General features: G+C 34.8%; 1 protein-coding gene across 2 annotated transcripts; it reads right to left on the bottom strand.

The window, feature by feature from the left end:
* Positions 1–707: 707 nt before the first annotated feature.
* Positions 708–14,967, bottom strand: gtf2f2a (general transcription factor IIF, polypeptide 2a). Of its 2 annotated transcripts, XM_007246672.3 has the most exons (9): positions 14,738–14,967; positions 13,475–13,548; positions 12,840–12,858; positions 12,416–12,560; positions 8,174–8,221; positions 7,716–7,797; positions 6,245–6,344; positions 2,619–2,762; positions 708–1,628 (listed from the first exon to the last, which is right to left on the bottom strand). In XM_007246672.3, the coding sequence occupies exons 1-9, from the start codon at positions 14,801–14,803 to the stop codon at positions 1,509–1,511; spliced, it is 798 nt and encodes a 265-aa protein (XP_007246734.1). In that variant the 5' UTR covers positions 14,804–14,967; the 3' UTR covers positions 708–1,508. The 2 variants fall into 2 exon arrangements, with proteins under 2 accessions (XP_007246734.1, XP_007246735.1); XM_007246673.3 differs by lacking the exon at positions 8,174–8,221 and having other exon boundaries at positions 14,738–14,966.
* Positions 14,968–16,502: the final 1,535 nt, after the last annotated feature.

Below are 16,502 nucleotides of genomic sequence, written 5' to 3'. Positions count from 1 at the left end.
ATAAGCCTGGCTTTTACCCTTGGAGCTTTTAACAATACTTGGTCAGTTTCCAGGATGGGGATCAAGCCTAGTCATAGACTTAACCTATACAGAGAAATCTTAAATACTGTGCATTACAAAACTAAACTAAAACTTAATTCCATGCCTCTTTTTAAACTACTGCTGCTGTACTTTCCCCATCTTTTGAACTCTCTTGTAAAGAAAAATATATATACATATTTGAACAGAATTTGAAGAAGGCAAATATTGTAATCTATGACTGCTTTGTATATGCTATGGTCCACTTTTTGCTCTGCGGTGGGCTGAGTGTGCATGCACACACAGGTGCAGAAACAGCACCATCTCCACTGTTAGTCTGAAAAATTCTTAATTTAGTAAGCTAATGTTGCAGGCTGACAATTATCAAACTGTCCAGTGTTAAAACTGGAATGAGAGATGCTATCTAAGAGAATAAGTAAAAAAAATGATGGAATTTTATTTCCCAGAGTAGGGTGAACAGATGAAAAATCTATACTGAATTTTGAGTAGCTTTTTTCCTTTTAGCTATTTAAATTAGACCAGATAATGGAGAATGCAGCTAATGTGGGAGGAATGTTTGGCAAACGTGTGTAAAAGTGTGTGAAAGTAACACACCTGTCCCCAATAGTTTGTTGGGAGCTCAGCACCCCTAAACCACGGATCCTACAAACACATGTAAAGAACTAGTCCAGAATTAGAGATTAATTTTAATAAATATATACATAAGAAAGCACACTCGTCACATTTAACTCTATTATCTTCACAGGTCAATCTGCCTCTATTTAATGTTTAAACGCCTCTCAACAAATTGTACCACAAATACCACAATAAAATTTAAAATAAATAAAATTAACAATTATATTTTTAATGTCCTGTAAACAAATTGTATGCACCAGTGTCTGACACCAGGTTTACCTGTATAACATTATAAATATTATAAAATACTTTAGACACATTTGTGTTGACTAATATTAAGTTTGCATGCATTTTATAATCTTAATTTTATAAGATTTAGGCCATAATTTAATAATACGATACTAGTAATGCAAGAACCACTGACATATAGTTCAACAAGGAAACCTGAAGTATGTGATGCATAAAACTTCCTACCATATTTCCTTTAGTTATATTAATTTCTGGAGGTTTAAATTGCTGTTGTAGGGGAGGGTTAGCCACATTTATATCACACATTTTGATTTTGTACAAAAACATTTATTTCAACACAGCATTCAGCAGATTAAAATCAATACTAAGTACTAATAAAAAAATAATAGCAGGTTTTAAACTTCTCTCCACATTAGAAGAAATATAATACAGAGAAAAAACAGCAACCAAACAAAAACTCAATAATTTTGTAAAAACAGCTCTACACAAACAGAGCACTCTCTGGAGACTGAAATCTAAAAAAAAAAGGAGCAAAAGCTGCTCATACATTAAATTTCAGCAGCCAGAGAACGAATCTGCTGCTATTCAGTGGAAAACTCAGCAGCTCAGTCGCTCTTCTCCTCGCTCTGGTAATGCCTGTACTCCGGCTTCAGCTCCCAGGTGTTCTTATGGGTTCCCTTCACGTTGTAGATCCCGATGTCACGCAGGATCTCCTTCAGATAGATCTAATACACACACACAGACAGATTCAATCAAAAGCAATATACAACAGTTTATAGTGGTTGTATTTTATAACATTATCCTCTATGTTAAACAGCTTCCAGCTAATTTAGTACATTAAAAAACTACTGGATCACTTATGTTTTGCATCAGAGCGGTTTTGAGTAGAAAAAATTCAAAAACACATCATTTTAATAATAATAATTTTATAATAAGTATAATAAAAAGAGCTGCATTGTTAAAACACCTGAACTAAAAATAAAAAGGTAATTGTTTTGAGTTACAACTGAATTATTTTGAGCTACTATGTCAGTATGCTTATTTTTAAATAATTTTGCAATATATTGAAAAAGGATTTCTCAATATTTTAATATTTTTGAATAATTGTTCTTTATCTTGAGGTACATTTTTAATAATCTGAGATATTTTTATTTTATTTATACTATTGCAATATTTTGAGATGATTTCTCACTATTTTTGAAATGGGTTCTAGATACTTTCTCAATATTTTAAGATGTCAATATTTGTCAGACAAATTCTCTTTATTTTGAAAGGATCTCTCAATATTTTCGTTTTTCTCTATATTTTTTAAATATGTTTCCAATATTTAACTTTGTCATTATTTTAAAAAGACACTTCCTTTATATGTTGAGGTGATTTCTCAATATTTTAAGATACATACTGCTTTTTAACTTGTTTCTTGATATTTTTTACATTATTTCTCCATATTTTTATATACTTTTGATATTTTTAAAGCTCTCATTTTTAAGACCTGTTCTTAATTATTTCAGCCAATTTGTTCTTGTTTAGGACCCTTTTTTATATTTTGAGATATTTTCTTTTTAGAAAAAAGATTTGAGATCAATATTCTGTAAGAGATTTCCTATTATTTTGTGATAAATTGTAGTTAATGTAGATGCTTTTTTACTTTTCAAAGAAACATGTATTATTTTAAGATGCTTTTGGAATGAAAATTAACACTTCCTCTTACTCACCACAGGCTGTTTGGTGATGTCCACCAGGTCTTTGATGTTGTAAAACTGATGCTTCTCAAAGGCGGAGAAGAGCATGTCCAGCACCTGCTGCTTGTCTGCTCGCGCTCTTTTCCCCTCTTCCTTCTTCTTCTTCTCGTAATCCAACTGAGGGAAGAGAACATAGTATGGTAAGACAGGGTGTGATTTAGCCAAAGTTATTAGAAATCTACTGAATTTACAATAAGTCACACTCATTTACACACTTATTAACCTATGTTCAGCCTTCACAGAAAAGCTTATGTTACCCCAGCAAAGGTGAAGGGACACACACACCCACACCCACACATACCCTTGTTTTAAGAAGAAATGCAGCATAAGCACAAGTGTACCGACTCCAAGGCCATTTTTAATGTATACAGCACCAACAATCCAACCCTTAGTATAAACAAAACATGGTGTAAGAGGTAACTCAGGGCAAGTGCAGCATTCTGAGAACCAGAACCCAAAACACAACTTATCATCAACATGGAAAAATAGCATTTTTACTTCCTCGATGCTCAGAGAAGCACACCATGAGTAACCAAACCTTCCACTGGTGAAAATCTTCCACTTCAAACAATTTTATTTACACAGCTTATAAATATATCTACATTTATTTTTACCAAGCAACGTTACAGAGAAACGAGTCCAAGCCTCTTATGTGCAAGCACTGTGCCAACACTAAAGTTACTTGTAATATATGCTGTTAACTGTGCTCAATACAGCAAGACCTTACTGGAGGTAAGAAGACACGAAACACTAAATGTCCACAAAGTCAGTCTAGAATGTAAAGTACTGTCAATAGAATATGAAATAATGGAAATAAAAACTACTTATCGTCAATGAATGCAATCAAATTCTAGTATAAAGTATCTCCTAGACAAACTTTTAAATACATTACATTTGGCACATGCTTTTATACAAAGCGACTTACAAATAATGATGTAAATTTGGCAAGAGGACAAACAGAGGGGTTACACTTACATAAAATGCATTTTGCTGCAGTAATCTAGTCCTACATTAAATTGTCATATTGCCAATGATCTGGTTATCGTAAAAATACTCATATTTTAGACTTAAGACTAAAATATAATGCCCTCAGAGACAAAATTAAGAGCACAAAAATGGCAAAAGCACACAAAACCAGACAGATGTTTAGACTGATTTTACCCATTAATTAGACAATTCACTATATGGCTTATGTATATATGACATAATGATATAAATATAATTATTCATATTTCATAAGAATTAAAACCTACAAACCAAACTAACATTTGTTCAACAACTACAATATACAGCATGTAGGCAAAACCTAAACGCTAAAAATGGATAGAGAACTGATCACTTTGTACTTTCTTTAAGCTCCCATGCCCCATAAACTGCGATCTCAGGTATCTAAACTAGACTTTTCTATAATTAACATACAAGTCCAGCTGTCCAACATCAAAACAAATGCCTTCTACAGTCATATGAAAAAGTTTGGGCACTCCTATTAATCTTAATCATTTTTAGTTCTAAATATTTGGGTGTTTGCAACAGCCATTTCAGTTTGATATATCTAATAACTGATGGACACAGTAATATTTCAGGATTGAAATGAGGTTTTTTGTACTAACAGAAAATGTGCAATATGCACTAAACCAAAATTTGACCGGTGCAAAAGTATGGGCACCCTTATCATTTTATTGATTTGAATACTCCTAACTACTTTTTACTGACTTACTGAAGCACAAAATTGGTTTGGTAACCTCATTGAGCTTTGAACTTCATAGCCAGGTGTATCCAATCATGAGAAAAGGTATTTAAGGTGGCCAATTGCAAGTTGTTCTCCTATTTGAATCTCCTCTGAAGAGTGGCATCATGGGCTCATCAAAACAACTCTCAAATGATCTAAAAACAACGATTGTTCAACATAGTTGTTCAGGGGAAGGATACAAGTTGTCTCAGAGATTTAACCTGTCAGTTTCCACTGTGAGGAACTCAATGAGACTCCTCAATGAGGATTTTAGTGGTGTAAGAAGCCAATCCAAACCTGGCGAGGTATGCTGTTTTGCTTTTACTGAAGGTGAATAATTTCAGAATCAGGAAACATTGCTTAGAACATTTCTCCTATTACTTAGTTAGCGTTATCACACTGGAGCTGCAACACTGGTCGTGCAACTGTGCACTTCTGCTTTAAGAGTCAGCATGGGACAAAAAGCTGTTGCTTCTGTTGCTAATGCTGTTATCTGGAATGGAGTAGTGGCACAGCTTTTATTCCCATTTAGCTGCACTAAAGATTTTTCAATGCACTGTGTACGAATTCCCTTAAACTGGACTTAAACTAACCACAGTGCAAAAAACTTGTCATCACTAAGCTAAAAGATGGCAGCTAGCTAATAAACACACAGAAATTTAGCTTTCCTCAGAGTCACGAAAAATGAAATGGTTCTGTTTAGTTTCGTCTGTTATTTGATAAGCTACCTTGCATTTTTAAGACCCTTCAGAAATTGACACCTTAGAGCAGGGGTCACTAATAGGTGGAGCACGGTCTGGATCCGGACCCAGATGTTGTCCAATCCGGACCCAAACTGATAAACTACTGAGAAGGATTTAATTCTGACTGTGTTCATTTAAAGCGGCGGAGCGTTTATTATCTTTATGGTTTACGTGCTTTACAGCGCAGTAAACTCACAGACCAATCACGTGTGCTGTAAGATCACCAAACACTCTCCTTAGCCAATCAGATCTGTGCAGTTGCGAGCGGGCAGAGCCACACAGACGAGAATAAAGCGAGAAAAGCTAATACAGATGGTGCACACCAGAAAAAACATTAAAGTACTACCTTTAAAAAAAACATACTAGTACTAGTGTTACTTGGAGGAATTAAAGAGAAACAACCGAGACAAGAGTGCAAAATATTCCACTTTACTCCACCTGATCAGAACTCCTCAGCAAGAAAAAAACTCCCTAGCTCGCAGGCACGCTCTCTTTACTCCCAAAACAACTGGCAACTTTCCCAATCAGTTTTACCCACAAAATATTAAAGTCTGATACAGTAATAATATTAAACATAGTAAAACTGTTTATTTTTTTTTAAAGCTGATACTTTGGCCAAGTTCAGCAAACATTTCTCCATATATTATACAATTTATCATTCATGTAATTATCATGACAGGCAGGCCAAAATCTAATATAAATAAAATTAAATAGAATAAATAACATTTTGAAAAAAAGTTAACATACAGATTCACATTAATAGACTCGATAAATATTCTAGTATGTGTAATTTGTTTTGTCTTTCAATTGTTGATGACATAAAACACTGACAGAACTATTAGGCTTCTTTAGTATACAGTATAAAATTTTGATTCGTAACGCAAGTTAAAAATGGCGACGATCCGGACCTTGGCCTGGCGAAATATTCTCGAACTGGACTGTACTGAATTCTAATTAAATACCCCTGCCTTAAAGCAACACGCTTAAACGGACACAGAGTGTCACAGCAGGACATAATACCTTCCAAGAGATCAAGCCCAATTACTCTTTAATAGACTCCCGGCTATGAATGGCTGTGTGATTACGATATTAATAAAGTCCCCTTCTGAGGACCAGTTGTGACTCACGTTATACGCGTGGTTGGCAACAGGCTTATAGTTGGTGGTGACCGCCTTGTCAAGCTGCTGGGAGAATCTGTGGGGCTTCAATGACTCCTCAATCTGTAGCCTGAAAGATGAGTAAACAAAAACAGGGATTTTTAATCAAAACCATTTGGAGGACTAATATTCCCCAAAAAATGTCTTTACTGTTCATCAAGGCATCATTTGCATCAAAATCAGACAAGAAAGGAAATTAACTGTAGTCAAATGTTTTGGACAGCTTTTCTAATTAACAAATTTTGCCACTTTAATCTGCCTGCAGTCCCTCTAGAGAGGTATTTCCAATAGAATAGACAGGCATGGCCTAGTAGAGGGGTATAATACCCCTGAGCACTGAGCTGTGGAGCAGTGGGGTGATGGTGCTCCAACAAATACTTTTGGAGTTATTATCAAACATCCTGACATCATTAATTCCTGCTCTTGTCACTATATTCAATCAGCAATGCTATAAAATCTAGCAGAATTACTCCAACAACAATCTACTAGACAGCTACTGCAAAAAACATAGGATAAGCTATTTTATCAATAATTTCATAAGTTTTAGAAGAAACAATGCATGAGCAAAAAGGTGTTCCAATACTTTTGTCCAAATAGTGTCTATATAATGTTCTTGTGAATCTTTGTTTTTTTTAAAAACCTTGTGTAATCTTTACTAGAGTAAGTCAGTCTATGTATATATGTATGTGTAGCTGGATGGGGCAATATGGCCCTAAAATAATAACCTTATATTTTAGGGTATATTAGCATTAACAATATTCTTGGCAATATGAAAAAGCTGAAAAATATGCTTTATTTTAAGTTTTATTTATCATTAATTTTTTTAATGTAAATATATAGTTTCTAACATGTTCTAACATGACATCGTATAAAAAAAATAATAAAACTACATAAAAATAATATAATGTAGTAGTAATAATAATCAGTATATAATAATAGTCAGAATACTGCTATAATCATGAGTGTATGTTAGCAGTAGGGGTGGGCGATATGGCCCTAAAATAATATCACGATATTCTGCGGTATTTTTGCAATAACGATACTTTTGGCGATATAACAAAACACTGAATTAAAAAAATATTTAAAAAATACATTACTGCAACAAAATAAAAATGTCATTTTATTATTACATACAATATAATATTTCACACCCCTAAGTGAGATATTAAAAAATACAAGAATTTTATCAGATTTGTAACAGATGTCAATAATCCAGAATGTCATTATACTTATAATGCACTCCATATATCTATATATATCCAGGATTAAAGTAAAATAAATGGTACTGGACAGATATAATCTGTCTCTAGTAGATATATAATGGGAAATGGAGTGGGTGAAATGGCACGATATTTTAGGATATAATATCGTTCACGATATTTTAAAATTTTGACGATATTATCGTGTACGATACAATATGTGTGTGTGAACACCTCCTTACTTTTTTAACTTCATGTAGTTTTCACTGGCGGCTGGTCTGCACTCGGCTCGCTGCACCACCACTCCCTCCAGTGCTATTTTGTCTTAATAAGGAAACAGAGTCATGAACAGTTAATGGTACAACACAGTCATGTGGGCTCATGGTAACATACAGTGTGACAAGGCCAAACTACAATCTAAATACACTAAATATTCCATTGTTTCTGTTCCAGCCTGTGTTCATTAGAAAAATGAATATATAATGTGGACACTTTATTTGCAACACACCAACTGCCACCCGCTCTTACTCAACAGGAAGATTTATAATACAGTCTTATTTGTGCCAAATTTGCCACAACTTTGAGAACTGTCGTGTCCACAAGTTATTTTGGTCTTGGCTTATGAGGGATTTTATGCATGGAGCCTTTAGGGCCCAGCAATACTCCTGTCAGCAGATAGGTGGCGGCGGTGAGCACTCACCTGGGCCTGAACCAGTACCTGAGCTGCTGCCCTCAGCGTCTGACTGGCCTATGAAAAGGATGGCAACATGAGAACCAAAGGACCCCATACTCTCACCCATACACGCACACACACACACACACACACACACATATTGCAGCAATGCTAGCATAGCTAGATTTCTGTCTAGCCACAAAGGAATTAGCCAAATGCCAAGCACACAAAAGGCCAATACTTGAGTCACACACACGCACAACATCAGCAGAAAACCAGTTAAATAATCAATTAGTCTGATTGGTTGCTCACACACCACTCATACTCAAAAAACACACAAAGTTAAAGTGACTGTTTGGGCAAAAAATCCTATTTTCAGTTTTCCTTTTACCTCAGAGGTTTAGTAATGTTTTTAATGTTTAATGTTTTTAGTTAATGTTCTTATTAAGCCTTTAAACGGTCACAGCTCTGGAAAACAATAATAGACCATTCAAAAATTATAAGTTTCTTTGATTTACACAAAATTAAAACCGCTGTATTAGAATCAAGAGGAAGGATGAACACAAGCCATCAAACCAAACTGAACTGCTTGAGTTTTTGCACCAGGAGTGGCATGAAGTTATTCAAAAGCAGTGTGTAAGACTGGTGGAGGAGAACATGATGCCAAGATGCATCAAAACTGTGATTAAAAACCAGGGTTATTTCACCAAATATTGATTTCTGAACTCTTTATGAATATGAATTTGTTTTCTTTGCATTATTTGAGGTCTGAAAGCTCTGCATCTTTTTTATTTTAGCCATTTTCTGCAAATAAATGCTCTAAATGATAATATTTTTATTTGGAATTTTGGAGAAATGTTAACCGTAGTTTATAAAATAAAACAACAATGTTCATTTTACTCAAATATAAACCTATAAATAGCAAAATCAGAGAAACTTATTCAGAAACTGAAATGCTCTCTCAATTTTTTCCAGAGCTGTATATGGTTACAAAAAAATATGCATCAGTAAAAATGTTCTTCTGGATCCTCGTTTATTCACTTTTTTCTCAGATGACACATTGTAATGACAGTTGTAAAACCTTTATATTTTATGTCTTTTTATAGTTATTACATTTATAACCATCCATTTGCTTGCCTCAAGTATAGGCTAAGACTTTCAGCCACAATTTGACCTGAGACTTCTGTAGCTTTTGTACAAAACTAGAGAAGACGTCTGAACATTAAACTTGGATGAAAAAAGACTGATGTATTAGTGATCTATCTAGTAAATGGGAAAAAAGGTAAATAATTTGAATGTTGTCCAAACTATTACTTTAACAAAGTCACAAACTGTCTCAATCTCAATTCGGAGGCATGCTTACTCCACTCCCATTCCAGTAGGCAGAATCCGACGATTTATCTAAAGTCTAAATGTGGCACACTTGGAGCAATTCAAGTAACAAGTGTCGACCGCAATTGTGTTTTCAAAGAGCTCAGTAGTGTATGGTCATTTACCTCTGCAGTGCTATTCTAATCATAAATTTACCTCGGCAGTTCTTCCAAAATCACATGTGAGTGAAAAGTAGACAGAAAAGGCAGCCATATTTCTGATTAGTTAGCATAGCACAGCTTGTATCGTTCTGCTGAAAAACAGTCGGTTTATGGAAATGCAGTAAACTGATTAAACAGCTACTGAGTGTTGATCAGAGAAGTTGAACGCATTATTTCTATTAACTTAAGCAAGCAGAGGGTAAAAATAATTTAAAAAATCATCTAATTATCACATCAAGGTACTACTTTTTTACTGTTTTTAGCAAAAGAAAAATTTACACTGTTCTCATTTCCCATTATATATTTACTAGAGACAGATTATATCTGCCAGTATAATTTAATTTACTTTAATCCTGGATATATGGAGATATTTGAGTGCATTATTATTAGTATCATGACATTCTGGATCATTGACTTCTGTTACAAATCGGAATAAAATCCTTTTATTAATTAATATCTCAGTTATGGTTGTGCAATATCATATTGTTTGCAATAATAAAAATTTATTTTCATTTTGTTGCAGTAGTGTATTCTTGAAATATATATATATTTTTTATAAATTCAGTGTTTTGTCATATCACCAAAAGTATTTGTTATCACGAAAATAACATGAAATACTGTGATATTATTTTAAGGCCATATTGTCCACCGCTACTGCACACACAAATAAAATGGTGCCAGAAATTAAACAGCAATATAAGTAAAGATCACAATAATTAACATTTAAAAAAGCTTAATTGAGATTTTGCCAATGCCGACACATCTTTAAACTCAATCCTGACACTGAACCATACTCAGGCTTATCCTTGAAGAACTCTTATCACTTTTAAAATCATGCACACTTCACACACACACACACAAAAACACCCCAAGCACAGCACAAAAACAGTCCAATCAAGTATGCAAAGAGTCTGTTTGATTTTTCATGAGAACCAGAAATGAAATCACAGAACTGCAGGTAGCTACTACGCACACGCTATTGAATCACATGAATCATTGCACGAGACACTGATCAACTGAAAGCAGAGGTAAGTAAGGTTGCACACGGGCAACAGCAGAAGCTCAGCAGAAATCGACAATCATCACACCAAAACATCACAAGCCACTGTGCATGTCAAACCAAAAAATAAAAATAAAATTGAATTCAATTAAAATAAATAATAAAAACAAGGAAATTTAAGCTGAAACAAATTAGTTAAACAGGAAAAGAGCACAGTAGAAGAAATAGCAGAAAGTAACAGAATTAAAAGTGAGCTGGCTGCAGAACATCCAACTTCAACAAGAGCACAAAAACCACTTACCACATAAATCATAAAAACAGCTTCTATCAAGTCAAACTCTTTAATATTATTACTATTATGTCTTTACTTCAGGACGAGTGCACAATATCTTAGCAGCCGCAGCTTATTCTCTGCTCATTTGATTTTTTTTTTTATCACTGATCATTTAGAATTCATTATAATTATAAATTAGGACTACCCCATGAAAACCACTGTTTAATATATTTAAAATCGGTAACACTTTCTTTGAATGAAATCCTAAAATACTCTATAAACATACTCATAACACATTATAATGCTTTCATAAGGCATTATAAACATGGCTATACCTATTTATAAAATGTATAATTCATTATAGCCATATATGTTTATTATGCATCATGAACTGTGATTATAATGCATTAATAGCTGTGTTTATAACATGTTATACATCAATACCAAGAAACTCAGTCCCTGCTTGCAGACTGTATCATGACTAAAAAGCTTCCAACTTATAAACACACCCTCAATAATACTATAAATATATTTTTAACCACTCATAAATTATTCTTGCCTTGAATATAATATTATTTATAGTTAATTATAATGTATTATAACAGGTCTTTGTGCGCTCTAAGTAAAGTGCTATTTTAACATATATATTATAAGCACAGCTTATAATGTATTATGATCACAGGTCATAATGCTTAACAAACATGGCTATAATGGGTTATGCATTTTTATAAACCATGTATTTTATATTATTTTATATAGCCATGTTTATAATGCCTGAATGTATGAATGCATTATAATATGCTATGAAAGTGGTTATAGCGTCTAATAAAGATGACATTCATAGAAAGTGTTACCTTAAAATCATATGGATATCTGCTTGATTTGAAGAGTGTTAAGAGATGAAGCTGATATAACTTAACAAAAAAATCTTAGAATCTATCAGTCTCTAAAATCAATTAAGAGGACATTTTTCACACTCCTCCATGCAGAATTCTTTCAGCTGTCTTTATTAATCTTCAGTATTTGTGTGGATGGTCTCAAAATTTAGTCAAACACCCTTTCATGCAGTGAAAAATTCACAGTGGATCTATGATACAGAGCTTGCAATTCACAACTGCAGCAAAGCAACCCCAAACCATGACATTTATATGTCCATATATCACAGTAGGTATGGGTTTGTGTGTTTTAATGCTTGTTTGCTTGAACATATTTAAAAAAAAAAAAAAGGTTCTCTTGGGTGTCCTATCTTTCACGACTGTATAGCATCAACAGTTACTCCAACACAGATAGAGACAGATCCTCCAACTAAAGCAGGATTAATGAATGAGCAGGTGTCCCAACACTTCTGTCCCAATATAATTAGATTTTTAGAGGAATACACAGAAATCTGAATGTAGTCAAGTCTAAGAAGCCAAGTGACCACTGCCACAGATTCCATCTCAATCATGTTAGCTGGCTCTCACCTGAGGAGTTTTCAGTGAACACGGCCAGAGTCTGGCCTCCCACGGTCTGCATGGTGAAGGGGTGTTCCCGGGGGGCGCGCACCAAAGACGCCTTCTCACTAGTGCTGTCTATCGTGGTCAACTCCTCATTTAATGTGAAGGACACCTGATGAAGTTATAGAAGAGCACAGAGCACTTATCCTTTTAACAATATTTGCTCAAATTAAAACCCTTAACCCTTCCCAAGCCCTGTCCCAAACGGCTCCTAAGCATTTGTACTTCCATACACTGTAGACATTCATGCACCGTCAACAAAGAAGTGTGAACTTGAAGTAAAAATCTGAGAGCACTTTCTGGGACAGGACTTTAACATTTTCACTGCATTAAAATCTTTAACCAACTATGCCAGTGCAACATTAAAAGAAAAAAAAATAGTAGTACTTACCTCTGCTTTCCCTTGATTCCTTTAAAAGACAAAACATAAAATGATCTGACTGATGTCTGAAACCAATATCCATTCTCTACTTACCACCAGTACTAAGATTGGAAATGCTTAGTCTTATTCAGCTTCTAAAAGCCATAATGACTATAATGTTATAATAAAATGTTAGTGTTGAAAAATTTGGGATGCACAAGATTCCTGTTTCAGCTGGATATATTTCTATTGAAAAGGAACGCATTTTAGCACAATACAAATATATTAAAGAAGCTTAGTTGGGAAATTTTGCACCCACAATCAGATTCACTCTATCTGGATGGAGAGATTTATCTGGATAGGGGGTTCATTAATTGATGAGAAGCCGGAATGAAAACAAGCTGAAATTAAATAGGAGTAATGAGGCTGTTTTTAAAATGTAAGGAGTAGGATATTCCAATAATTGTGTAAAATGTAAAGAGTAGAAGTAAAAATTTGACTGAAAAATAATTACCCCAGTAAAGTATAGAATTTCTATTGAAGAAAGGCAATGGAGTATGTGTACTTAGTTATTTGGCACTTGACAATACAGTCAAAATGATATGATATATAAACATGTCCCCTATTTAGGATACTTCCAATGATTTGAAAATCATATTACTTACTTTCCAATTCGCAGTTTTCCCACTTCTCCTCTTCCTGATGCTTTGGCCCATTGCTGGGACAAATATTTGGGTACCTGTTTGACAAAAAGATTAAAGATGAGTTAATCTGGCCGATTGGGAACTTGTTTACTTGTTTATCTCATCTCTTAAGACACACCCTCCTAGATGCCCTATATTTATTATTATTATTATTATTTTAACCCATTCTATACTAATACTTTTCTTTTTTAATTTATTGTCCACTGTTTACATATTAGGACATTTGCACTGCTAAATTGTTTAACTGCATACTTGCACTGTCTGCATGGAGGACATCAGTCATCTTCTCAATATGCACAGCAAATGGTGTTTTTTAACTGCACTACTTCCATTACAGACACAAAAGGACTCTACTTGTATACTTTATATTTTATAGTATCTATAACTTTGTCAAAAAGTCACACTCTAATATTTTGTTGGAGCGCCTTTAGCTTTGATTGCTGCATGTATTCGCTGTGGCAATGTTTCGATAAGCTTCTGCAACATCACAAGATTTATTTCAGTCCAGTGTTGCATTAATTCTGCACCAATATCTTGCAGCAGCATTGATGATGGTAGAGTCTGACCACTGCACAAAGCCTTCACCAGCACATCCCAAAGATTCTCAATGGGGCTAAGGTCTGGACTTAAGGTCCGAAAATTATGATCCCTAAACCGCTCTTTCACAAATCCAGCCCCACGCATCCTGGTACTGTCATCTTGGAATATTCCCGTGCCGTCACGGAAGAAAAAATCTAAAAATCCATTGATGGAATAACCTGGTCTATATTCAGTATATTCAGGTAGTCAGCTGAACTCATTCTTTCAGCACATAACGTTACTGTTGCTGAACCTAAACCTGACCAAACTGCATTTGCTTAGTTAAATCCAAGTGGAGACTTTTTGTTTGGCCAGGCAGGGTATATCTGCTACTGGATGTCTAGAATTTCCCTCTGGAATCAATGAAGTATCTATTTACTTCCATCTTAGCTAGCTAGTTTGCTAGCTAGCCTAGCTCATAACAATGTAGGTAGCTAGGTAACTAACGTAGGGTTGGCTAACTAAACTACTTAAGCGCTCTTAAACATGTTTCTAAAAAACTGACCACACTAATTAAATCTGAACTCTATTACTAGTTTTAACTTTAGACATTAAGAGATAAAAACACTGCTAAGCTAACTAGCCTAGCTAACTACAGTTATATGAAGCTGCTGTTAGTTAGCATGGAGGGTTAGCGTCCATTACTTTAACCAGCCAGACTCCGGTGTTCTGTTTGGCCCCGGTTAAATCCACATCGCCTCTGTCAGACATCTCCACCGATCGGATAGTAAATATTACAGTCCTCTGGAAACTCTCTGAGATCGGCTGCTGCAGTGTTTCTCTCACACAGGTATAGACTGAGCCATGCAGCACCGGGTAAACTAGCTGGGAGCTCAGAGGTTCCTACGGAGGCTGCAAACGAGGACAAACAAGCCCAAGCCGCATCGACTGACGCCCTCTACTGGAGCTGGCGTAGCAGCCGACCGCCATATTGGAGGAGTCAACCATGCGCCCCCAGTGCATTTATTTACACTGAGGAAGGTGTTTAATACATCTGAATTAATCAAAACTCTACCAATTTTACCCGATTTTCACACGGTTTGGTTTGTTACAAAAGGCAGAGGTGTAAAATGTGTGATTATTATAAGTGTTTTAAACACCTTTCTCGGTGTAAATAAATGCATTTGGGGCGCACGGTTGACTCTTCCAATATGGCGGCCGGCAGCTATGCCAGGACGCAGACTATGCGGCGTCTATGTATACATGTCTATGGTCACAATTTTTCCCGGTTAACGCCCCACGAGAAGCCGATCAGGAAGTGACACGATTGGCCTCACCTGGCTCCGTTGAAATCAGCGGGATGGCTTGGTCCAGTTAATATATACTGTCAATGGTCGTGTCTCACCTGTGTTTGTAAACCTAGTGTAGAAATACAACACGCTCAGCCATACATAAATTAGCATAGAAAATTAATGCGGGTAATTTTTGACTCATTCTGCGCACTAGAATGGTAGTATTACAAAAAAGGCTTTTATTTAAAAGTTAAGAAAGGTAAAAATAAAACAAGGATGTAATATTATAAAAAAGTTAATTGAGAAATACCTTAAATTCTGTAAAGTATATTATAGAAACACTCAGCCATACATGAAGTTACATAGAAAATGAATGTGGGTCATTAGAGGGGTAATGTTATAAAAAGGGCTTTTATTCAAACATTGAGAAAGGTAAAAATAAAATAAGGATGTACTATGGTCAAAATCAAGTTACACAGTATAGAGTTAGAGTGCAGCCCGTCCACTCAGTATAAACAGACCAATCACAGCCCTTAAACTCTATAACTGGACAGTACAAGCAGCTTTTTTAATTGAGAAATTAAATTAACACTGATATCACAATCATAATTGCTAGATTAACAGGAACTGCAGTTTCCTGTGACCGAGCAGCCTCACTGATTCACACAGCGCTGCTGTGTAAACTTTTAAATCGGATTGGCTATATATGAGAAATATCAGCCCATTGTTCTTTTTGTCTGAAAATACCGATACAAAGCCGATTGATCTTTATCATACATTTATCTACAACTTAAACTTTGCTATATAGTAAAAAAACACGTGATGTTCTCCAAATCTATGAGCAATTCTGATGACGAAGTTTAGTTCTTACATTTTTTTTATTTTTTATTTGTAACAGAAAGCACCATTTAAAGTGATTTACAAACTAATGTTTTCTTTACATTATTATGTTTCTTTTGTATAGTAAGCAGAACCATTCAGCCTCACCTAGAATAGTTTTCTCAGTGTCTTGAAGGAATTCCTGGAGGTGCTGAACATTAGTTGCTGTTTTTTTTCATCCCAAATCACCGCCTCAGTTGGGTTTGAGTCAGAGGATTGTGGAGGACAAATACTTTTTTACTGTTTACTACGTAATACCATATGTGTCCCTTAATTGTTTTGTCTTCAATATTAATCTG

Source organism: Astyanax mexicanus, chromosome 21 (assembly GCF_023375975.1).
Source record: "Astyanax mexicanus isolate ESR-SI-001 chromosome 21, AstMex3_surface, whole genome shotgun sequence".
NCBI lineage: Eukaryota > Metazoa > Chordata > Actinopteri > Characiformes > Acestrorhamphidae > Astyanax > Astyanax mexicanus.
This window is presented reverse-complemented; position numbering and strand designations above follow the sequence as displayed.

What these genes read in the sequence shown, in the direction of transcription:
- gtf2f2a (XM_007246672.3), bottom strand. Translation starts at nt 14,803, where the DNA reads ATGTCTGACAGAGGCGATGTGGATTTAACCGGGGCCAAACAGAACACC. An exon ending in CCGGAGTCTGGCTGGTTAAA is followed by an intron (nt 13,549 to 14,737) that starts GTAATGGACGCT and finishes TTTGTCAAACAG; the next exon opens with GTACCCAAATATTTGTCCCA. An exon ending in TTGCCAACCACGCGTATAAC is followed by an intron (nt 2,763 to 6,244) that starts GTGAGTCACAAC and finishes CTCTTCCCTCAG; the next exon opens with TTGGATTACGAGAAGAAGAA.